Raw genomic sequence first — 25,321 nt, 5'->3', positions numbered from 1 at the left:
CTAAAGTCTATAAGGGATCCGTGAAAACAGGTGCAACTGCCGTTTTTCACGTCTAAGTTTGCACTCAATTGTGTGAATCTAGACTTAGGCTCTGATAATTTGTCGTTAAAAGTCTCCGTCGGCGGTGGTCACCTTTTGGAACCATTGTACAACGGAACCGGTACAGTGTGAATAGAGCCTTATAATTTGTATGACATACCATACACATTTGGTCAAAGGGATATTATAGAGTCCTTCACTTGACTGGATATCCTAATGTTTTTTTTAGAAGGAGGACTATAGATTTTGTGTTTTGGGGTGCCAGTTTCAGGTCATGTTGGAGGTGGGCTCGGTATTGAAGGCATACACTCAGAGTCGGGCCCAATTTATTTAGCTTTGGACCTTTCTATATTTTATATCACATAAAAATGCAACAAGGTGATTTTAATATGCTAACAAGCCATGTCTCTTCCTAGGGTGAATTCACATGTGGCATACACCTGAATGGGGCAGTTTATGCAGCATGTTCAGATGATTGGGGCAGTTTTCTGCAACAAATCTGCCGTGTCTGAATTCAGCATTGGCCTTACGCACATGACCGTAGCCGTGTGCACGAGCCGTGATTACAGGCACGGACGGCCACGTAGTGTCATCCGTGGGCCGTCCGCAATCATGGAACGTGCACATACAAGATGTGCGATGACTTTTAAGAGCCCGGACCGTAAAAAGACTTATCCTATTTTTTTGCGGTCCGGGCTCCCGGCCAATACACGGATCGTGGAAACCACAGTCGTGTGCACGGGCCCATAGAAATAAGTTTCCAAAAGAGCTATTAAATCCAAAGCAGGGAACACTGAAAAATGCAAAACTAACCGAAACTCTGCACTGACTCACAATTACACCCCCCCTCCACACTAGGGGATTGAAAAACAGAACGAGGAGTCCAGTTTCCATGGAAACAGGGTAGAAAAGGGAATCCTGAGCACGGCTGGCGTGATGGGCAGCCAGGGCTCAGTGTCACGAAGTTCTGTACATATAAACTGTGCATTACTGAATGCAAGTATGTATACAGATAATACACCGATTACACCAAATATACTACAGGATCTTAGATCTTCAAGACGATCTATGTGTGTGTACGCCTTATGCCCGCATCCACTTCTTCATTTTACTGCAGCTTGTGTTGCTATGCCAGACAGGGAGAAGAAAAGATGGCATTTATTTTCCAGGATCCTCCGTTACAGAGCTTGCCATCACTGTGCCAGCAGGCGGCTACATTCTGAGGATTCCCAGTAAACAGTTACAAGGCGGGATGCCAGCTCTTACTCACTGCGCTCAAAGCTGCCTTTGTAACTGTGGCCCAGCTCACATTTTCCAACCTCACAGTGAATGGACTTCTCGTCAGAATTAAAGGGCAGACCCCTACATTTACATAAACCCTTTTCCAATAAAGTCATGCAGCACACAGTTGAACTAGCGCAGTCAGCCTAAAATAAGTTTTTCATCCTTCAAAGTAGCAAAAAATAAAAAGATCAGATGAAACCAAAAATTCTGAATTGAACAATTCGGTATTTTCAAGACAATTCACAACACCTTTTAAAAGTGTAGCTTTATCTTTGGTGTAATTACGAAAATGTATTAGGAAATTGCTCAAACAACAATTCCATAATATAGTGTTATTTGTTTCAATTGCATCCCATATGAGCCTCTCTGACCCAGTGTCCCCAAAACAACGTCTCCCTGCATGCACTAGCAGTTCAGCATTGTCATAGGGACGCTGTGCGGGTCGAAATCAGCAATGGCATCAGTATCTAACTCCTACTTACTACATACTAGTAATCCTAGTTAGCATCTGGACTCTGATGTGGAATAATGTACAGCATACCTCCCAACTTTCAAGTATTGCAAAGAAGCACAACAGATGCGGCGCGCGTAGTGCGGCAACATTTTTCCCTGTTAAGCCACACCTCTAACCCTGCCCATACACACCTGGTTCAGCCCACACAGTATCATGTCCCATAGTGCCTCCCCACAGTACGACGCCCCCATAGTATAATGCCCCTATAGCTGCCTCCCACACAGTATAATGCCCCATAGCTGCACCAATACAGTATAAAACCCACACAGATGCCCCTATACAGTAAACTGCACAGAAATATGCCCCCCATACAGTATAACGACCACACAAGATCCCCCATACAGCATAATGCCCACACAAATGCCCCCTTAGCTGCCCCCATACAGTACAATGTCCCCTTAGCTGCTCTCATACAGAATAATGCCGCCTTAGCGGCCCCCATACAGTATAATGCCACCTTAGCTGCCCCCATACAGTATAATTCCCTTAGTTGCCCCCATACAGTATAATGCCCCCATACAGTATAATGTCGCATAACTGCCCCATACAGTATAATGCCCCCTTAGTTGCCCCATACAGTATAATGTCGCATAGCTGCCCCATACAGTATAATTCCCCCCTACAGTATAATGCCCCCTTAGCAGGTGCCCCCATACAGTATAATGTCCCCTAAGCTGCTCTCATACAGAATAATGCCGCCTTAGCAGCCCCCATACAGTATAATTCCCCCTTAGTTGCCCCCATACAGTATAATGTCGCATAACTGCCCCCATACAGTATAATGCCCCCTTAGTTGCCCCATACAGTATAATGTCGCATAGTTGCCCCATACAGTATAATTCCCCCCTACAGTATAATGCCCCCTTAGCAGGTGCCCCCATACAGTATAATGTCCCCGTTGTGCCTAATAAAAAAATAAATAATAATTTTTAATAAATAATTAAATAAATACTAACCTAGCCCCATTAGCACGACGAGTGGAGGAGATCCCTCTGCTCCTCCGCTCTGGCTTGGCGACAAAGGCGCAATGACGTCACTGTATCATGCCCGTCTGTGCCGAGCGGCTCACGACCTCTTCACACAGTGACTGCTGGAGAAGTCAGCTGACTGTTTCCTGCTTCAGAATTGGATTCAACCGTATCTGCGTCCTGAGGATGCAGATACAGTTGACACCAGGACATACCACCGGCCTCCCTGGAAAGCCAGACACCGCTCGGAATCCGGGACTGTTCTGCTGAATCTGGAACGGTTGTGTACAGCAAAAGAGACTTTTATGTAATGCTTTTGTCAGTTCTCTTTAAAAAGTTATCATTCGTGGCAGTGGATGGGCATTCACTGAAGTCTTCAAAAATGTTAAAAACACTAAAGTCATGTTTTAGGTACACTGTCTACCATACAAGAAAGTAATTATATGAACTGCTTTAGAATTCAACAGTCACAAAGCAACTCAGAGTAGACAAATTGCTGAAGAGATCACCAGTTATGACGTACATCTGATGGGGTGATGCCAAAGGCAGATTGATAAAAAACAAATCTGAAGATGCTTGTGGTTGTAATGTATAATAAAGCTTTATGTGTCAAAACACTACATATTTCAGTGTCACAAGGCCCGTGGAGATTCTGTCATAGGGCCAGAAGAGGGTGGTGTGAACCCACTTTGTCCCAGAGGGATTTGACGTGGGGCTAAACCGGGTAGCGGAGTCTAAGGGAACCCCTGGTCTTTACCCTTTAACCCCTATACAGCCTATATATAGGCTTCGCTGTTGGGAGGCGGCAGGCACGGATGGTCAAAGGTACAGGCTGAGGTCAAAACATGGGAACGAGATAGCTTGAGGAATTCTAGGAACACAGGAGCACTAGAAGAACCAAATTGCTCTGGCAAAGTGAATACAAAAGGGGAGGACGTTAATAGCCAGGGAAAGGTTCAACAATAATTTTGTTGCCCGCTGGCCCTTTAAGAAAGCGAAGGTTAATACGCGCACTAGGATCTAGAAGCAAGTTTCGGCGGCGTATGAGTCGGCCAGAGGAGGAGCAGCGACCGCCGGACCAGATAAGTATAGAGCGGGGAACACTGCATTAAGCTTAACTTACATAAGACGTGAACGTAGAACTATCAGCAATTCACAGGCTAAGGCCTCATGCACACGACCGTAGTGTTTTTCTGGTCCGCAAATTCCAGGACCGTGTTCCGTGAAATGTCATCCGCAGTTCATCCGTATGTAATCCGCAGTTCATCCGTATGTAATCCGCAAAATGCGGATGAAAAAAAAAAAGCCTAGCTAAAACAGGATGACGACAGAACTCATTCCCGGTCGTCGCCTAGCAACATTTCCGCAAATCCGCAAACTGCGGATGACACACGGAGGTGTATCCGCAATTTCCACGGGCCCATTGACTTCTATTGGCATGTCCGCATCGAATTTGCGGGCCGTAATAAGACATGTCCTGAGTTTCTGCGGCACGGATTTGCGGACATGCGGAGACCCGTGAAAACACGGATAGTGTGTATGGGCCCATAGAAATGAATGGGTCCGCAATTCTCCCGTGGATTTGCGGGGGAATTGCGGACGCAAAAACACGGTCGTGTGCATGGGGCCTAAAGGTTGCCACAGAACTAAAGACGATTCTGCTAATCCCAATTAGAATACATATTAGATAAAAGGCAGACAGTGTATGAGAAACCAGCCACATGTCACATCATTCATTAGGACTAGAAGCCCAAAAACATTTTGCTACACAATTGTCCATTACAGTCAGACAATGGGCCCATAACTATATAATGTTATAGAGGATGATCATAAATGAGGACTGGTCAAAAATCAAACTTCAGATATGGAAGATATCAATCAGATGTCAGTCCTACTAAAATTGGCCATTATGGCTTATATATATATCTAGTGCAGCATTTCCCAAACTGTGGGTCGCGACCCCCTGGGGGTTCGTGTACAGACTTCTGGGTTGTCGCGAGCCAGTCACTGATGTCCCGGTTCCAACTGTATCTGCTTCCTCAGTGCACAGATCCAGTTGAATTTAATGCTGGTGCAGGGAGCGGACGGCTCCTAGCTCCATCTTTCACTATGAGTTGAGCCGTGAGCGGCTCGGCGCAGACAGGCGCGATGTAATCGCGCCTGTCTGTGCCGAGTCACTCATAGTACAGACCAAAGGAGGAGAAGGATCGCCACTCATAGTGGGAACGGGGATAGGCCAGTAATTATTTTATTATCTTTCTATTAGGCACTATGGGGTTATTATAATGGGTATGGGAAGGAGGTCCGATATGGGCCAGTATACTGAAGAGGGGCAGCTATGGTGGCATTATACTGTGTGGGGGCAGCTATGAGGGCATTATACTGTGTGGGGGCAGCTATGAGGGCATTATACTGTGTCGGGGCAGCTATGGGGGCATTATACTACATAGGGGGCTAGGGATGTCAGGATACCAGAATTTGGACTTCGATACCGATACTTTGTGTAGTATTGCGATTCTCGATAACAAAACGATACTTCGCCAACAATAGGAAAAAAAAGTTCTTCCATTTTCTGATGTGAGGCACAGGATGTGATGAATTTTGAACCTCCATGTGCCTCACATTAATAGTAATTAACCGCATCATGTTCCTCAGTCACAATGGACAACATTGGGTTAATGTGAGGTACATGATGGGGTTAATTACTATTAATGTGAGGCACATGGAGGTACTAAATTCATAACACCTCGTGCCTCACATTAAGAAGTGAAAGAAAGCAGTTTTTATTTTATTTTTTAACAGCGTAAACATCGTAATAACAAATTTATAGCATCATTTATGGTCACAACGATACAGAATATACGTGCATATTTTATGTATTGAGACTTATTTTAATTTTTATTGTAAAAAAAATGTATGTTTTTTTAAAAAAATGTAACATTACTCTCTTTTTTTAACTTTTTTATTTTTAACCCCTTAACGCTCCATGACCTACTATTAGGTCATGCTAACTGTAGCGTTCGCGCTCAGTGACCTAATAGTAGGTCATGGAGTAAACACGGCGCCGTTCGCGCGGGGCGCGTTCATGAGCTGTGATAGCTGCTGTTTCCGACAGCAGACTATCACTGCTCAATGTGCCGGGACCGATCGCGGAGCTCCCCCGCCGATTAACCCCTCAGAAGCCGCGTTCAATAGCGATCGCGGCTTCTTAGGGGTTAATCCGCCATCGCCGGCCTGCTACACGATAGCGGCCGGCGATGGTGACTATGGCAACCGGACACCAAACAATGGCGTCCGGCTATGCCATAGACGGAAGCCTAGTGGGTCCTGACAACGTCAGGACCCACTATGCTTGCTGTCAGTGAGTAGCTGACAGTTCTAATACACTGCACTACGCATGTAGTGCAGTGTATTAGAATAGCGATCAGGGCCTCCTGCCCTCAAGTCCCCTAGTGGGACAAAGTAATAAAGTAAAAAAAAAGTTAAAAAAAGATGTGTAAAAATAAGAAAATAAAAGTTTTAAAAGTAATAAAAGTAAAAGTCCCACTTTTTCCCTTATCAGTCATTTATTATTATTAAAAATATATAAACAAACAAATAAACTATACATAATTGGTATCGCCGCGTCCGTAACGGCCTGAACTACAAAATTATTTTGTTATTTATCCCGCACGGTGAACGCCGTAAAAAAAAATATTAATAAACCGTACCACAATCACAATTGTTTGGTCACTTCACCTCCCAAAAAATGGAATAAAAAGAGATCAAAAAGTCGCATGTACCTAAAAATGGTACTGATCGAAACTACAGTTCGGTACGCAAAAAATAAGTCCTCGCACGGCTTTATTGATTGAAAAATAAAAACGTTATGGCGCTTAGAATAAGGTAACACAAAAAGTGAATGATTGTTTACAAAAAGTATTTTATTGTGCAAACGCCATAAGACATAAAAAAAAACTATAAACATCTGGTATCGCCGTAATCGTATCGCCCCGCAGAATAAAGTGAATATGTCATTTATAGCGCACGGTGAACGCTGTAAAAAAAAAAGAATAAAAAAACAATAGTAGAATTGCTGTTTTTTAGTCACCACGCCACCTAACAATAGAATAAAAACTGATCAAAAAGCCGCATGCACCCCAAGAAAACTACAATGGATTCCTCAAGGGGTCTAGTTTCCAAAATGGGGTCACTTTTGGGGGGTTTCCAATGTTTTGGCACCACAAGACCTCTTCAAACCGGACATGGTGCCTAATAAAAAAGAGGGCTCAAAATCCACTAGGTGCACCTTTGCTTCGGAGGCCGGTGCTTCAGTCCATTACCGCAGTAGGGCCACATGTGGGATATTTCTCAAAACTGCAGAATCTGGGCAATACGTATTAAGTTGCGTTTCTCTGATAAATCCTTTTGTGTTATAAAAAAAATGGTATAAAGAGGATTTTCTGACAAAAAAAAAAAAAGTAAATTTCACCTCTACTTTGCTCTAAATTTTTGTGAAACACCTAAAGGGTTCATAAACTTTCTAAATGCTGTTGTGAATACTTTGAGGGGTCTAGTTTCTAAAATGGGGTGTTTGATGGGGGTTTCTAATATATAGTCCCCTCAAAGCAACTTCAGAACTGAACTGGAACCTAAAAAAATAAATAAATGAGGCAATACTTCGCTTCTCACATTATACTGATAATGAGCCGTGCCCACCCCGAGATTACCCCAGTTTTGACCGTTTGTATGAACGGAGACCCCTATTAGACCGTTCCAGTGCCCGGTTTTCCCAAGCATACACCCCCGAGAAGTGTTTTTCTATTGATGAGTCTCTGGTACATTTTAAAGGGAGGGTTCAATTCCGCCAGTACCTGCCGGGTAAGAGGGCAAGGTATGGCGTGAAGATGTATAAGCTGTGCCTACAGATTTAGGATATATGAAGGAAAGGCCACCCCCAAACCAGACTGCATCCTGGACTACAATAGGTACATGGGAGGGGTGGACTTGTCAAATCAAGTCCTGAAGCCCTACAGCGCCATGCGGTGTGGTATAAGAAGCTGGCCGGGCATATCATACAGATGGCTTTGTACAATGCGTACGTGCTACGTCGATGTGCAGGCCAGAGGGGAACTTTCCTGGAATTTCAAGATCTAATCTTTAGGGACCAGGAAGGGGGGGCACCCAGTACTTCTGGAAGCGAGGCCACACGCATCATACCAGGGCAACACTTTCCAGGAGAAGTTCCCCAAACCGGTGGAAAGGGAAAGAGTCAAAAGAGGTGCAGAGTCTGCTATAAGAGGGGGATAAGGAAGAACACAATATACCAATGCGACACGTGTCCCGAAAAACCAGGGCTCTGTATGAAAGATTGTTTTAAAATGTATCATACATCCCTTGATTTTTAATTTACCCTGATGCACTCCGCACAGCTTACCCCCCTCATCTTTCCCTTCTGAGCCCTGCCGTATGCCCAGGCAGCTGATAACAGCCACATGTAGGGTATTGCCGTACCCAGGAGAACCCACATTACAATTTAAGGGGTGTATATCTCCGGTGGTGCATGCTGGGCACACTATATTGGACACTGAAATGGCATATATATATATATATATATAAAATTGCAAATCTCACACTGCACCATCTGCTGCGCATTATCTTTTACACAGTACCTGTGGGGTCAAAATGCTCCCTACACCTCTAGATGAATGTCTTAAGGGGTGTAGTTTTTAAAATGGGGTCACTTCTCGGGGGTTTCAACTGTACTGGTACCTCAGGGGCTTCTGCATACATGACTTAGCACCAGAAAAGCTCCAGTAGGCCAAATGGTGGTCCTTTCCTTCTGAGCCCTCCCATGGGCCCAAACGGCAGTTTATCACCACAAATGGGGTATTGCCGCACTAAGGACAAATTGGGCAACAAAATGGGGTATGTTGTTCCCTGTGAAAATAAGAAATTTTGATCAAAAATGACATCTTATTGGAAAAAATATCATTTTTTTCATTTCACAGCCCAATTCAAATAGGTGCTGTGAAAAAACTGTGCGGTCAAAATGATAACAAAAACCATAAATGAATTCCTTGAGGGGTGTAGTTTCCAAAATGGGGTCACTTCTGGTAGGTTTCCATTGCTTTGATACCTCTGGGGCTCTGCAAATGTGACATGGCACCCGAAAACCAATCCAGCAAAATCTGGACTCCAACAAACACACAGCGCTCCTTTCCGTCTGAGCCCTCCCATGGGCCCAAACGGCAGTTTATCACCACAAATGGGGTATTGCCGCAATAAGGACAAATTGGGCAACAAAATGGGGTATGTTGTTCCCTGTGAAAATAAGAAATTTTGATCAAAAATGACATCTTATTGGAAAAAATATCATTTTTTTCATTTCACAGCCCAATTCAAATAGGTGCTGTGAAAAAACTGTGCGGTCAAAATGATAACAAAAACCATAAATTAATTCCTTGAGGGGTGTAATTTCCAAAATGGGGTCACTTCTGGTGGGTTTCCATTGTTTTGATACCTCAACACCTCTTCAAACCTGGCATGCTGCCTAAAATATATTCTAATAAAAAAGAGGCCTCAAAATGCACTAGGTGCTTCTTTGCTTCTAGGGCTTGTGTTTTAGTCCACGAGCGCAGTAGGGCCACATGTGGGACATTTCTAAAAACTGCAGAATCTGGACAATACATATTTAGTAGTATTTCTCTGGTAAAACCTTCTCTGTTACAGAAAAAAAATTGAATAAAATTGAAATTCAGCAGAAAAAATGAAATTTGCAAATTTCATTTCCACTTTGCTTTAATTCCTATGAAATGCCTGAAGGGTTAAAAAACTTTCTATATGCTGTTTTGAATACTTTGAGGGGTCTAGTTTTTAAAATGGGGTGTTTTATGGGGGTTTCTAATACATAGGCCCCTCAAAGCCACTTCAGAACTCAAGAGGTACCTTGAAAAAAAGGCTTTTGAAATTTTCTTAAGAATATGAGAAATTGCTGTTTATGTTCTAAGCCTTGTAACGTCCAAGAAAAATAAAATAATGTTCAAAAAACGATGCCAATCTAAAGTAGACATATGGGAAATGTGAACTAGTAACTATTTTGGGTGGTATAACCGTCTGGTTTTCAAGCAGATGCATTTAAATTCTGAAAAATGCTATTTTTTGTAAATTTTCTCTAAATTTTGCAATTTTTCACAAATAAAGACTGAATATATCGACCAAATTTTACCACGAACATGAAGCCCAAAGTGTCACGAGAAAACAATCTCAGAATCGCTTGGATAGGTTTAAGCAATCCGACGTTATTACCACATAAAGTGAAATATGTCAGATTTGAAAAATGGGCTCTGAGCCTTAAGGCCCAAACTAGGCTGCGTCCTTAAGGGGTTAAACTTTAATGAACTGGCATATATCTATATGCCAGTACATTAGCTTGTGTACGGATTGTACACAGGCAGTTGTTAGGACATACCTAATTATGCCCTAACAACAGGAAATATGGTCAGACAGCCCTGGGCTCCTTCAATGGACCCTGGATTGTCTGCCCATATATGGCATGTCCCTCAATCGCGTCCCCGGGACTCCCTGTGACGCAATCTAAAGGGAATCCCTCCTTCCCATTTTTCCCTTGAATGCTGCGGTCAGATTTGATCGCAGCATTCAAGGGAATAGCGGCGGCGATGAGAGGTTTCTCTGATCTCCGCCATATGAGTGGTGCTGTGGCTGTGTAATACATCCATCGCCCCGCTCCTGACAACAAGCGTGCTCGCATGGTCAGCATGAGGTGATGCGGCCAGCGCTGCACTAATGAGCGGCGGCGGAGGCACTGAAAAAAAAAAAAAGAACATGGGGGTGTTTTGCAGTGTGCCCGCCATGTTCTTGGTCTTCAGTGCCTTGGCTCATTAGTACAGCACTGGCCGCATCACATCATGCTGACCGCGCGCGCACACTTGTCATGAGCTGGGCAATTGCTGTATTATACAGCCGCAGCCCCACTCTAACTAGATTCATGTGTAACAATTAGGGATGTCACGATACCAGAATTTGGACTTCGATACAGATACTTTGTGTAGTATTGCGATACTCGATACCAAAACTATACTTTTGACAACAAAAATAATAATAGAAAAAAGTTCTTCCATTTTCTAATGAGGCGTGTGGTATGATGAATTTTGAACCTCCAAGTGCCTCACATTAATAGTAATTCATTCCATCATGTTTCTCAGTCACAATGGACAACATTGGGTTAATGTGTGAGGTACATGATGGGGTTAATTACTATTAATGTGAGGCACATGGAGGTTCAAAATTCATAATACCTCGTGCCTCACATTAATAAGTGAAAGACAGCAGTTTTTAATTTTATAAGAGTGAACATGAATGACGCTATAAATGTGTTATTACGGTCACGACGATACCGAGTATGTGCATATTTTATGTATTGAGACTTATTTTAATGTTTATTGTAATGTGTGTGTTTGTTTTTTCTTAATTTAACATTACCTTGTTAAGTTTTTGTCTTTTTTTATTTTTAAACTTCAATGTACTGGCATATAGCTATATGCCAGTACATTAGCCTTTGTACTAATATTACACAGGCAGTTGTTAGGACATACCACAGTATTCAATAACAGGAAATATGGTTAGACAGCCCTGGGGTCCTTCAATGGACCCTGGGCTGTCTGCCCATATATGGTATGGCCCTCGATCGCGTCACAGGAATTCCCTGTGATGCAATCCAAAGGGCATTCCCCTTCTCATTTTCCCCTGAATACTGCAGTCAGCTTTGACCGCAGAATTCAAGGTAATAGCGGCGGAGATGAGAAGTTTCTCTGATCTCCCCCTTTAGAGCGGGGCTGTGGCTGTGTAATACAGCCATTGCCCCGCTCCAAACAAGAAGTGCGTGCGCGGTCAGGATGAGGAGATGCGGCCGGGACTGCACTAATGAGCGGCGGCGCGGGCACTGAAGACAGAATATGGGGGTGTTTTGCAGTGCGCCCGCCATGTTTTGTCTTCAATGTCGGCAATCATTAGTGCAGCGCTGGTCGCATCACATCATGCTGACCGTGCGCTCACTCCTCAGGACTGGGGCAATGGCTGTATTACACATTTATTACACAGTCGCAGCCCCGCTCTAACTACATTCATGTATTTATACTGTGTGGGGAGGCACTATAGGGGCATTATCCTGTGTGGGGGCAGATATGGGGGAATTATCATGTGTGGGGGCAGCTATGGGGGAATTATCATGTGTGGGGGCAGCTATGGGGGCATTATCCTGTGTGGTGAAAGCTATGTGGGCATTATACCATGTGGGGGCACTATACGGTTTGGGGGCAATATACTGTATGGGGGCAGCTATGTTATACCGTGTGGGGGTAGCTATGGGGGCATTATACTGTGTGGGGGTAGCCATGGGGGCATTATCCTCTGCGGGCAGCTTTATGGGCATTATCCTGTGGGGGCAGCTTTATGGGCACTATACTGTGTAGGGAGGAACTATAGGATCATTAAGCTATGTAGGGGCAGCTTTAGGTGCATTATACTGTGTGTAGAGAGGCACTATAGAGGAATTATACTGTGTGGGCAGCTATAGGGGCATTATACTGTGTGAGGGCAGCTATAAGGGCATTGTACTGTGTGGTGGCCTAAGGGGTTTTTCACCCCCCCCCCCCCTGTACTAAACTCCTAGCTAAGCCTCTGATAGTCACTTATGGACGGGTCGGTCCGCATGAGCCACCATCAGCAGCCATAGTCAGGTCTCAGCAACGCACTTCAGCAGGATACCTTGAGCGTGCCCCCTCCCCGACCCACACAATTATCGTCGTTTTCAATGTTGCAAGGACTTATTTTTCGAATAGAGCTAAGTACCGGCACATCTAGCTACGAATAATGTTGACATACGTCTGTTAGAATGGGGCTAAGTACAGTAGCGGGGGCCCCAAACAAAAGTCCCAGCTAAAAGTGGGTCCCGGCATCTGAAAGCTTGGGAACCACTGATCTAGTGTATAAGGTGACAGTGAGGCACACAGGCCATTACAGAGATCTATACACATGGCTGTTGTATGGAGCTCATCAGGTCTAAATGACATATTTCAGTATGACAGGAGATACAGCACTGCTGGCAGAAGGACCTTACAACAGATCTCTAATGTACTGCTGTGGGGTGGCCCTCTGCCTGTAGAGTTCTTGTGATGTCACTGCAGACATCTCACAGGATATCCTCTCCAAAAGAAGAGGCGGCAGCACCCATATCCACTTGGAATGTTCCGTACGTCGACTGCAGTGTAAGGAGCAGAAAACTTCATCTGACACCTTCACCATCAACAAACAAAGGAAGGAAGGAAAAGCCAGAACATACTTCTCTATGTGCGGTTCTACCGTGATGGCAGAGGGATAACTAGATGTATCTTTATAACCAATCAACATGGCAGCCAGTGGTTAAAAAATACCAGACAACCAGTATTTGGTTGACACAGTATAAACCAGCATTCTGCTCAGTGTTCTCCTAGCACAGGACTATGCAGTAGGGCCTTAAAGTGGTTGTCCGGTTTCAGCAAATTAATGTGTTGTTTTTTTTGGTATAACTAAAAAAGTTATCCAATATACATTCTGTATTAATTCCTCACAGTTTTGATCTCGGCTTGTTGTTATTCAGTAGCAACATTCATTGTTTACTGCCAGTGGATACAATTCTGTCCATGGTCATGTGATGGACACACAGGTGCACGGCTCGTTAGAAGACACAGCTCTGATACACATACTGGAACTTTTAACGCGCCGAGCACCTGTGTGTCCATCACATGACCATGTACAGAATTTTATACAATGGAAGTAAACAATGAATATTCCTACAGCAAGTAGAGATCTTAAAAACTGTGAGGAATTAATACGAAAAGTATGTTGGAAAATTGTATAACTTAATTATACAAAGAAGAACACTAACTTGGTGAAATCGGACAACCCCTTTAAACCAGATCTGTCAATCATACCTCAGCTGATCTGCTGAACACAGCAGTGCCCAGTATAGAATAAGTGAGTATTGCATAACTTCAGGACCATAGATGTGCTGCCTTTATTATAGCATGACATAATAGAACATTTTTCAAATATGTTGGACATTGCCTGTACAAAAATTTCAGGAACAGATCAGGAAGACTAGGATTGTGTACACAGCGATCAGATGCAATTCCAATTGTATAGCAGGATAGGAACAATTCTCCTGCCGACATCTCTATATGCAGAGCTCATACCAACATCTAGGTATAATCTGGACGTCTGCCTGACTGAGAGGAGGGTTGCCACATCTCTAACACTTCTGTTGTGTATTCTGATCCCCGTTTACCCGATATATGTAAGTAGATTGCAGAGGAACGGGGGAGGGGTTGTGCCCAGGCCACACGCTGGTGGTTAATTGTGCCGCAGTGGGTGGCAGGGACAAGCTCTGCTCACACTAGGATGAGTCCAGATGGCTTAAATGCTGACACCGAGAGGACCATAACTCTACATCTCTGGGGTTGCTACGGTAACCATGGATAACAGGGGGCAACGCATTACATCTCTAATCTGTCACATGGAAGGGGATTGCATGAAATGACTCTTTACGGGGTCAGGAGCCACTAAGCAGCTTCTTTGTGAAAGATCCCGAAAGTATTAATCATAATGCTAAAAAAGTTCTATTGATTGTTAATCCGCATCTCCAACAAGACATCTGGATAAATGTTTACTAAACATAAACAGAATTTAGGATTTCTTTAATATAAGATTCAATGTTTTTATTTTTCAATTGTGTTCTGTAATAACAAAAAAGAAGGGGGGGGGATGGGGCAGACAACCAAAGGGTTCCAAATACCAAATGGAGTTCACAATGTATATCAAGACTGTCCCTATGTGGATCACAAGAACTGCAGTTGCAGCTAGAGGCTCCTTTTCATACTTGCACATATCGGTGTACGTGGACGTAGTGCGGGCATAAAGATAAATGTACAGCTCATAGTCATATAGGCTACGTGGACTTGTGAGGGCATAGACACCGCAAGTACATGACACTCCTACGGATTGTATACGGGAGCGGTCTACGTAACACGGTCTAGTGGCACAGGCTTCCTTCATGACGTCACGACTCGTAGTCACGTGACCGGCCCCGCTGCACGATATATAATTGCTGTACTAATGCTACAACATAGAGTACAGCGTGCAGTGAGTACACTGCTAATCATTTTCGGTCCCGCATAACCCCTTTAATATTCAACAGTATAAGGGTAAGAACACACTGGTCATATACACTGCAGATTTTACGCAACGGATTTCATTGCGGAAAATCCACAGCGTAGTACAGTAGCAGCAGAGCGGATGAGATTAACAAATCTCACCTACATACTGCAAAAAAATAAAATAAAAAAATTGACAATAAAAATTCACAAATTGACCTCCGCCTTTTTTTTATTTCACATGTCAATTTATGCTTTGGAATCGCTGTTTTTCTGTTTCACTGAATTCAATGGGGAGGTAAAACCCGAAACAAAATAGCAAATGTTGGTATTACTGTGGTGCAAAAGCTGCGGTTCCGCCGCAAAAATCGCAAATCAGAAAAAAAACAAAAAAACTTTTTTATTATTTTAAACCCCAAAAAAAAAGTTTTAATACTTATCCCCGAGTGTTGTCACAGACGCCTTCTTCGGTTTTTCCGTCTAGGCTGGCCTCCTGGGATGACCTTTCACCTCATGTGACTGCTGCAGCCGATCACGGGCTACAGCGGTCACATGGACTGCAGCGTCATCCCAGGAGGCCGAGCTGCACAAAGATCAGAAGGACGCGTCGCTACGACAACGAAAAAACGGGGTTAGTATTTGTTTTTCAACCACTGCTTTCCGCACTTGAGATTGCGCCCGAAAAACTGCACCACGTTTTGGTCCGTTTTTTCAAACGGAATTCCCTGTGGGTTCCAGGTTGGATGTACTGTGTATTATAACGCAGCATATCCACCCTGTATAAACATAGCCTAAAACATAAACTCTGGTCCCTGGTATTCAGACAGTGATGCACGAATCCATCCAATAAATAACAGCCTGTAAACGTCCCACGGGAGAATGTGAGATCAGGACAGGCGATCAGTACGAGGGTTTCCATGGTAACCACACACTCGTCAGCGCAAGAACTACGGATAATGTTCTTCAATATTTAAATTAACCTAGCACTCTATTTTATAATATTGAGACTTGGAAGTCAGCAGACTCCCTATTGTGCGCCTCATGTATATCGACCCATAGTAACCAAGAAGATACAATATTGTATTACTACCAGAGCGCACCTGAAAATATAAAAAAAATGCTCTGGACCGAACATGATCACCTTTTGTCTGTACTTGTATTATACACGAGGTCCTTTACAATAACCCTATTAGACCTTTAAGCCAAAGTCAGGAGTGAATTCAAAAGAGAAGAAAAAGTATAATGGAAAACCGATACTTCTCTTCTCTATCAAAACCGCTGCTGAAGATTGGCTAAAAAAACTGCATCAAAAACTTTATGTGTGAATACAGCCTAAAAAATAATTATGCAACACCGTAGAGTCCTTATGAAGTCTACTTGTAACAGATCATAGACAAGACACCAGCTGAAAATAAAGAGAGGATTCTTGCAGCATCCACATTGGCAGTCACGGTCTACACAAGATAATCCGCTCATTTATGAAGGTCTGGCATTGAAGAAGTATATTCAGCAGAGCATCAGAAAAGACGTCCAGATAACAGACTGTCCATTATTTACCGCAGTCCCTCAGCAAAACAACAGACGCTGTCATGTCCATTTGAGACCTATGCCCGAGCGCTGCCAATACCTATTGTTTATTCTACAAGTTATAAATGAACATTATTTGTTACATCCTACAAGGCTACGTTCACACTTGCTTTGTAAAATGTGTTACTCTGATCCGTTTTTAGATCAGCAAAATAACGGATGCAAACAGATTACAATCACACCAATGATAAAAATAACCCATCCGGTAGAATTACATTTTTTAGAACAGAAAAAAAAAATGTCCTGTACTCTGCACCTTTATCTCCGTCAAAAAACGGATGACTAAAATAAGAGACCAGAACGAAGGCTAAAAAAATCTGTTTTTATCCATTATTCTGATGTAAAAACGGATCAGATCAACGGATTATACAACACAAGTGTGAATTTAGCCTCCATTGTAGCTCCTAATTTAGGTTTTGTTAAATGTGTTTCTAAACGTCATTACTATTCGCAAAAACAGTATGTTCTCTCCCCTACACAACTAATTCCAACAACTCAGGTCAAAGCAATGAAAATGGCATAAAAAAAATAACGTATCTATACTTATTTTTGGTAACTGATCATTAGTAAATGGAACCTGACACGTTGAAAATGCAGTCCCATCTGCGGGAAGCATGTTATAGAGGAGGAGCTGAGCAAATTGATGTATAGTTTTGTAGGAAAATAATTAGTATAACTTGTACAGTGCATTCGGAAAGTTTTCAGACCCTTTCACTTTTTTCACATTTTGTTATGTTGAGGCCTTGTGCTAAAATAAAAACAAATTCAAGCTTTTCCCCCATCATTCTGCACTCAACACACCATAATGACAAAGTGAAAACAGAATGTTAGACATTTTTGCAATTAAAAATGACAACTCAAATTTTGCATGGACTCAGACCCTTTGAATGACCATGTAATCAGACCCTTTATAATGAAATGTAGCTCTGGGGCCTCCCATTTCTCTAGATTATCTTGGAAATGTTGCTACACTTTAATTGGTGTCCACCTGTGGTCCATTCATTTGATTGGACATGATTTAGGAAGACACACCCCCGTCCATATAAGGACTCACAGCTGACAATATATATCAGAGCAAAAACCAAGCCATGAGGAGGAAAGAACTGCCTGTAGAGTTCAGAGACAGGATTGTGTGGAGGCACAGGATGTGGAGAAGGGTACTAAAAAAAATTCTGCACTGAAAGTTCCCAAGACCACAGTGGCCTCCATAATTCTTAAATGGAAGAAGTTTGCAACAACCGGGACTCTTCCTAGAGCTGGCCGCCCCACCAAACTAAGTAATCGGGGGAGAAGGACCTTGGTAAGAGAGGTGACCAAGAACCCAATGGTCACTCTAGCTTAGCTCTAAAGATTCTTTGTGCAGATGGGAGAAACTTCCAGAAGGTCAACCATCACTGCAGCACTCCACCAATCTGGGCTTTCTGGCAGAGTGGCATGAAAGAAGCCTCTCCTCAGTAAAAGACATGTGAATGCCCGACTGGAGTTTGCAAAAAGCACCTAAAGGACTCTCAGACTGAGAACCAAGATTCTGTGGTCTGATAATAGATTGAACATTTTGGCCTCAGTTCTAAGCATCATGTCTGGAGAAAACCAGTCAATATCCATCACCTGCCCAATATCATCCCTACAGTGAAGTATGATGGTGGCAGCATCATGCTGTGGAGGTGTTTTTCAGCGGCTGGGACAGGGAGACTGGTCAGGGTTGAGCGAAAGATGAATGAAGCAAAGTACAGAGATATTCTTAATGAAAACCTAATCCAGAATGCTCTGGAACTCAGACTTTGGATCTGCAGAGAAGAATGGCAGAGAATCCCCAAATCCAGGTGTGCAAACCTTGCGGCATCATACTTAACAAGACTGGAGGCTGTTATCACTGCCAAATGTGCTTCAACTAAGTACTGAGTAAAGAGTCTGAATACTTATGTCAGTGCAATATGTTAGCTTCTCTGTTTCAATAAATTAGCCAAAATTACTAACCTTTTGTTTTGACTTCATCATTATAGGGTATTGAGTGCAGAATAAAGGGGAAAAACTTTATTTTTATTTTTTTTGCACCAGGCCTCAACATAACAAAATGTGAAAAAATTTAAAGAGCCTGAAGACTTTCCGGAATGCATTGTAATTTACTGATCTAAATTCCTGCTCTACCTATGCTTAGGAGTCCAGTGGTTGGTCCTACTCAGTGATTGACAGCCTTTACTGTATGAGTGTGTGTGTGTATAGATAGAAACCGTTGTCAATTGGCGATTGGGACCACCCACTGGAGTCCTAAGCCTAAGTAGAGCAGGGATTTACATCAGTAAATTACAAGTTATACTGAATCTTTTGCTCAACTCCTCCTGCTCTAACAAGCTTCCCGCATATAGGACTGCATTTTAAACAGGTCAGGTTCCCCTTAAGACAACTAAAAAACCCAAAGTGCACACCAGTTATAGATCTTAGTATTTAAATACTTCCCCACATTCACAGTTCTCACAACTCATCCATTGAATAGAACACCCCCCAGTTACAGTATGGCACGTGTTGGTTTGAAATTTTGTCTGTTCCATAAATCCGAATGGGGTTTGCAAAAATCACACACATGATGCAGGAACAATCCCATTCAGATGTATGTAAAGGATATTCAGTTGCAGAATTTCTTTAACAAATCTTACACAGAAACCATCCCATGCGCCTCTATTCCCTCTTATATATCGTTTGTGGTGGCAGCCATTTAAAAAAAAAAAAAACAGCAACGGCAACATTGTTTAAACAGGCCTCGTTTACATCTGCATTCAGTATTTCCAGTGCTCTGCTCCATCATAGAACCAGAGCTACAAAAATACAGGAAGCCCAGGATCTGTTGCATGATGGACACAATCGGCCCCCGACTGAACCCAATGACTTCAATTGGTTCCTTCAGGTTTCCGCCATGGTGTCCGTTGTTTTATCAGACAAAATAGCGCAGTATGCTACACCATTTTGGCCGGATTTGTGATGGAGGCCGCTAACGGAGGCTAAAGCAGATGTGAATTAAGCCTTAGTTGCTCTACTCGAATATTCACAAAATAACACCTCTTGGCTGAGCTCTGGTACCATTCAGCCTTGACACAGGAAACACGACTAGATGGAGCCAAATCACCATCTACATCAATGTCTACAGAACATCCCTACTGGCTTGAACGGTGGCAGTTATGCGGGTATATATGTGCACATTAATGTGATTGTAATCTGAATCCACACAAAGCTGAACATGGCAAGACTACAGGCAGGAAGAGTCATCATAGGGTCCAAAGAGTACAACGTATTAAGGCCCCATGCACACGACAGTATTTTTCATCAGTAATTACGGACCCATTCATTTCTATCGGCCACGGACACCTTTCAGTATTTCTACTGATGGGTGTCCGTGCTGAAAAAATGATAGAACCTGTCTTATTCTTGTCAGTAATTACGGCAAGGACTGTCCCATAGAAGTCTATGGGAGCTTCCGTAAATACGGACGGATACTGATGTGCATCTGTAAACCGTCCGTATTTACGGGAGCAATGCTAGGCAACATGTTGATGACATCATTTGCAACCTCCCTTTTGTACGGATCCGTATATACTGATGGAATACAGATGCAATACGGACCATATTTACGGACAGTATTTCGGGATAGATAAAAATACTGTCGTGTGCATGAGGCCTAAGGCTCCAAGGTGGTTATGTTCACCGGCTGCCATGGGACAGGATTAAAAGAGCGGGGAACCAAAATTTAATTTTTGAGGAGAATTAATTGTAGCAAAAGTAAACAATGCTCGATTTTAAATCTATTAATCATATTCATATTCGCAGTGCACACAACTACTCAATATCAGAGTATTTTCTTATACACACTTATGTTCCTTACCATCTGAATAGGCTTCTTCCTCAAGTCTCTCTCAGTCACCAACTTTTCATGGTCCGTCACATAGAGCCCACGCTGTGCCAAGGCTTGGACGACAGCATCATGCCCCAGAAGAGGTTTGGCTGTGTCGCTCTTAAGAATAAGGCTCCCTGCTCGACAGTACAGGTCTGCAGAAAGAAGAAGGTTCACCACGGGCGGCTTCATGTGCTCCTGGTCATACTGATCTGTATAGAAAGGCTCCTGAAGCTCCTCTGGGATATTTTCTGAAGATAATCGGAAAAAAAAAAAAGAAGGAAGATCTTTAGCTTAGACAAAACAAGTACTGGTCAGACATAAGAGTCATTTAAAATAAAGAAAAATATAAAATAAAATAAAAACAGACAAGACATTCTGAATGTTCATAATATATAGAAATAATTCCATTTTAAAATCACTTTTGTCCCAGAACAATATATACATTCTTAAATTATATTCAACTAAGACAATTATTGGTTATATTTGCTTATGGGAAAACTGGACGACAGCCATCACGGCCACCATTACAGCTCCCACAAAGGTTGTCACTTATATTCCCATTACACATGCCTAAAAATGCAGAAAAATTAAGGCAGAAATAACTATACTGGACTCTTGAAATTTTTTTTTAGCTTTACCGATGTAATAGCAAAATAGAATATGCAATAAATGGACAGTGGAACACAACACATCAGGGCAAAACGCTCTGCGAATTGTAAACGGCCATTTTTCAACCTCTGCGTGCATAAATGTCATTCTGCCAATAGCAATAACGCAAAATGTCTCCCTCATAAGGATTCCAAGCAAGATGCAAGGGATCGTTCTTCAAATAATCACATTTTAGTTCATGTTTAATGATCCAATCTTAAAGAAATGTTCCTATCATTACAAGTGATGGCATATCATTAGGATATGCCATCATTTCCTGATGGGTGGGGGTCCGACTCCCTGGGACCATAACCACTACTTAGAATAAAGGGGCTGCAGCTCTAGTTAAGTTGAATAAAGCCGTGTTGCAAATCCCAGCACAGCAGGGGGACGGGGGACCCCGCCGGGCGCTGCTGCATCTTTGGGTTTGTTTGCTGTTGCATTGCAGTCACAGCAGATTTTATTTCACTGTGTAAGGAGGTCCTGACTAGCTTTGTATTTTGCTTTATATCCTAGCGATTCGCCAAAACATCATAAACTAAAAAATTAATACCCCTTTGATAATGATACCAGAATTCGACAAGCCATTAAACAATATAATACATATTTTGATACTCAAAATAAAAAATATCTCGTCTTTGGGTTGGCAAAAAGAGTGTGGCAACACCACAGCAGGTTTGTCATCTATAACCATGGAGACGCATAGGTTTACATAGTAGCTGTATACACAAAAAAAAAATGATAGAATATTTTTAGCCTAAAGATAATGCTACATCCTTATTCTGATCTAAAAACGGATCAGAGTGTCATAAGTGTGAACTTAGCCTAAGGCAATGTGTCAAAGTGATAATCCACATGGTTCTCCGAGCATTTTATAATGATGGCCTAATCTTAGGATAGGTCATCAATATCAGATCGGTGACAGATCCTCTTTAAGTTAAAACCCAACTCCACACTAACCTTAAAAATGCAGTTGTGGCTGCAGTTAACTTCCCCATACGGGGGTCCCGGTAGCTGAGATAATGAGGGTTTGATGAGGTACTCAAGGTAGATAGCGGCTTTACCTATTCCCGCCTCAGACAAAGAATACTGTGACTTTTTTCAGACTAGCAAAATAGTTCTGTGGTGAGTAAAAATAGAGATTTATTTTTTTGGTCCAGCAAACTAGATATGTTATTGGTCAGGAAAGGAAAATCACAGGCGACTATGGTGTTCTGTGTGACATGTACAACTCCCCATATCCCCAAACAACTCCCCAGATCTCAGCTTCTTCCACCCTTGTATGTTGTGGTAGAGCCATTTTTATTTTTTAGGTCAAGCAACTTTGGTCCAGAGAGCAAGATTAATGGCTACAAGGCCAGTGTTATTTATTTACAGCCTTAAAGTGTAGCTAAACGTTTGACAAACTTCTGACATGTCAGAAGTTTGGATTGGTGGGGGTCCGAGCACTGAGACCCCCACCAATCGCTAGAATGAAGAAGATGAAGTGCTCGTGTGAGTGCTCAGCCGCTTTGTGTCTGTTCGGCTTTTTCTGGAAATAAATGTATCGGTGTACGGACTCAATACAAAGTCTATGAGCCCGTACTCCGATACATTGGCTTTCCGGAAAAAGCCGAACAGAAACGAAGCAGCTGAGCGCTCACACAAGCACTTTAGCGGCTTCGTTCTAGCGATTGGTGGGGGTCTCAGTGCTCAGACCCCACCAATACAAACTTTTGACATGTCACTATGACAAGTCAGAAGTTTGTCAAACGTTTAGCTACACTTTAAGAAAGTGGAATTTGTATATTTCTATCTTTACACCATCATATACCTCTTATTTATTACAGACACACACGATTTGATGAGGAGGAACATGTACATCCTGTGTCCTATTAACCTTCAGAAAAATACCTTATTCTCTCTTCATAAATTAGTCATTTCTCTTTAGAAGAAATTGAATTAAGTGGATAAATAATTCCGGATTAACTTTTTTGGACAAAATCTTAAAATACCGCCATTTTTTTCTCTATCAAGGAGTAAGTGTGATTTGCATAGAGGCTTTTACAGTAATTCCACATATCTGTCACTGCAGATTAGATGGCATTACACGGCTCCTGGCTGCTAAGAACTTATCTGACTCATTCACTGAGAAGAATTTCAGCACATATTTCGCTCTACGGTGCATATTCCATGTTCATGTCTGAGCGGTCAGGACTGACTGAGGACATGTTACAACATGGGATCCTAACCTGTGCTTCAGGACTCAAACTTTAGTGTGCCATAAGAACATTCAATTCCAACCACTAAACACGTTCATGACTGGAAAGATGGTGGATAATTGATTTTTAATCAGCACTTCTACAGATGGTCCACTCACCTCCAGTCACCACGTAGTCCAGACCTAAAAGCAGCTTCGAGACCATGTAATAAGGCCTAGGAGTCATCGTGGTGCAGGAGACCCTGACAATGAAATAACTCTGAACATACTCTGTCAGGAGGCACCAGTCTCTTATACAGCATATATATATATGGAATTTCAGCATTGCACTAAACGTTTCTAACATGTGTTGGCATCTGTGTATTAGCGGCTCTTTTTTTTTTTTTTTAAGAGAAATTGTCATAGAAGGACAAAAGTATAGTATATTCTCCAGTGATTCAGAAACCTCAGCCCCTGCTGTTGATACTAGCCCCAGACCAGAGAAAAATCTCTAGATTGTTAGGGTATGTTCACACGCTTAACAAAAAACGTCTGAAAATACGGAGCTGTTTTCAAGGGAAAACAGCCCCTGATTTTCAGACGTTTTTTGAGCTACTCACGTTTTTCCCTGCGTTTTCGCAGCGTTTTTTACGGCCGTTTTTGGAGCTGTTTTCATTGGAGTCTATGAGAAAACAGCTCCAAAAATGACCCAAGAAGTGTCCTGCACTTCTTTTGACGAGGCTGTAATTTTACGTGCCGTCTTTTGACAGCGACACGTAAGATGACACGTCGTCGGCACCGTACATCGTAAAGCCCATTGAAAGTAATGGGCAGATCTTTGCCGATGTATTGGAGCCGTTTTTTCAGACGTAATTCGGGGCGTAAAATGCCTCCATTACGTCTGAAAATAGGTCGTGTGAACCCAGCCTTAGACAGCAAATGACCAGCTCAAGGCCTCATGCACAGGGCCATAGAATTTGTCCACAATTACGGACCAATTCACTTCTATTGACTACGGACACCTTCCCGTTTATTTGCGGGAAGGTGTCTGGGCCGTAGAAAGCCTCCACAAAAGATAGGACATGTCCTATCTTTTGCTTTTTACAGTCCATGCTCCCATACTTTGTATGGGAGCATGGGCCGAAAATGCGGATGGCTGACCGCAGCTGTCGGCCGGGCCCGCAAGCACCGGTAGTGATGGGCACGGCCGTGTGCATGAGGCTAGTAAGATGTAAGCGTTCTCCTCGTCAGTTGTGCACAGGAATACCAGTAGGGCAATATCTGCGACTTTTTACTTCTCTCAGCACTTTTTGAAAATGGTGGGAGGGGTAGGACTTCCTGCGGATTTAGATTTACCATATCTTATGCCAGAAACTGGCTTAATTTATGGCGCAAATCTATCCCTGCTCATCGCAAGCGTATTGGCATTTCTGCGCACGGGCAGCCAAAAGATGCATTCCACACCGACACAGTTTAGGAATGACGTTTGAAATTCCCCCATTATCTTTAGGCTGCACAGTGACCATGTTATCCCCCCCCCGATGCCCACCAAATGTCTGTACGGGTATAATACTTTAAATTGGCCTTCCTGTTTGTGCGCCTTGGCATCAACAGGTCTGGACATGATTTCCCCTACTCTAGAGCCAATATCAGCAGTGGAACTGAGATAGTCAGGCCACTGGAGCAAACAGTAAATTATATTCTTCTCTCATGACAGACCCTCACATACATCAGCCATACACAACACAAATATCGCAAAGAGATTCTAAATCAGCATTGCTTCTAGAAGCTGCTGCTGATCGTGTAAGTCGTGTCAGGGTACGCTGGAATTATATTATGTTCTTTCCATCGTTAGACTGAATGATTTCACAAAGAGAATATTTCTCAAGGGCAATGAGTGAGGCGGAGAAATGACTAGTCATCAATTCCATACCACTGAGCTTGCGTGTGGTTTTCTTATATACCCGAATAGCAAAACCTAAATAGAAATTGTGTTCGTATTTGGACAATGTCAAATAGGTTTGAGGC

The 25,321-nt window shown here is 42.7% G+C and overlaps 1 protein-coding gene across 2 annotated transcripts in view; it reads right to left on the bottom strand.

The window, feature by feature from the left end:
* The window catches only part of CAMSAP2 (calmodulin regulated spectrin associated protein family member 2), a 107,361-nt gene that overhangs the window by 73,451 nt on the left and 8,589 nt on the right, over window positions 1-25,321 (bottom strand). For both annotated transcript variants that reach the window (XM_075833394.1, XM_075833395.1), the window contains exon 2: window positions 20,455-20,714. In XM_075833394.1, coding sequence (XP_075689509.1) covers window positions 20,455-20,714 — 260 coding nt within the window. The remainder of the gene's footprint in view (window positions 1-20,454; window positions 20,715-25,321) is intronic.

Source organism: Rhinoderma darwinii, chromosome 7 (assembly GCF_050947455.1).
Source record: "Rhinoderma darwinii isolate aRhiDar2 chromosome 7, aRhiDar2.hap1, whole genome shotgun sequence".
NCBI classification, from domain to species: Eukaryota; Metazoa; Chordata; class Amphibia; order Anura; family Rhinodermatidae; genus Rhinoderma; species Rhinoderma darwinii.
Note: the sequence above shows the minus strand (reverse complement) of the source record. Positions and strands in the feature narration are given on the sequence as shown.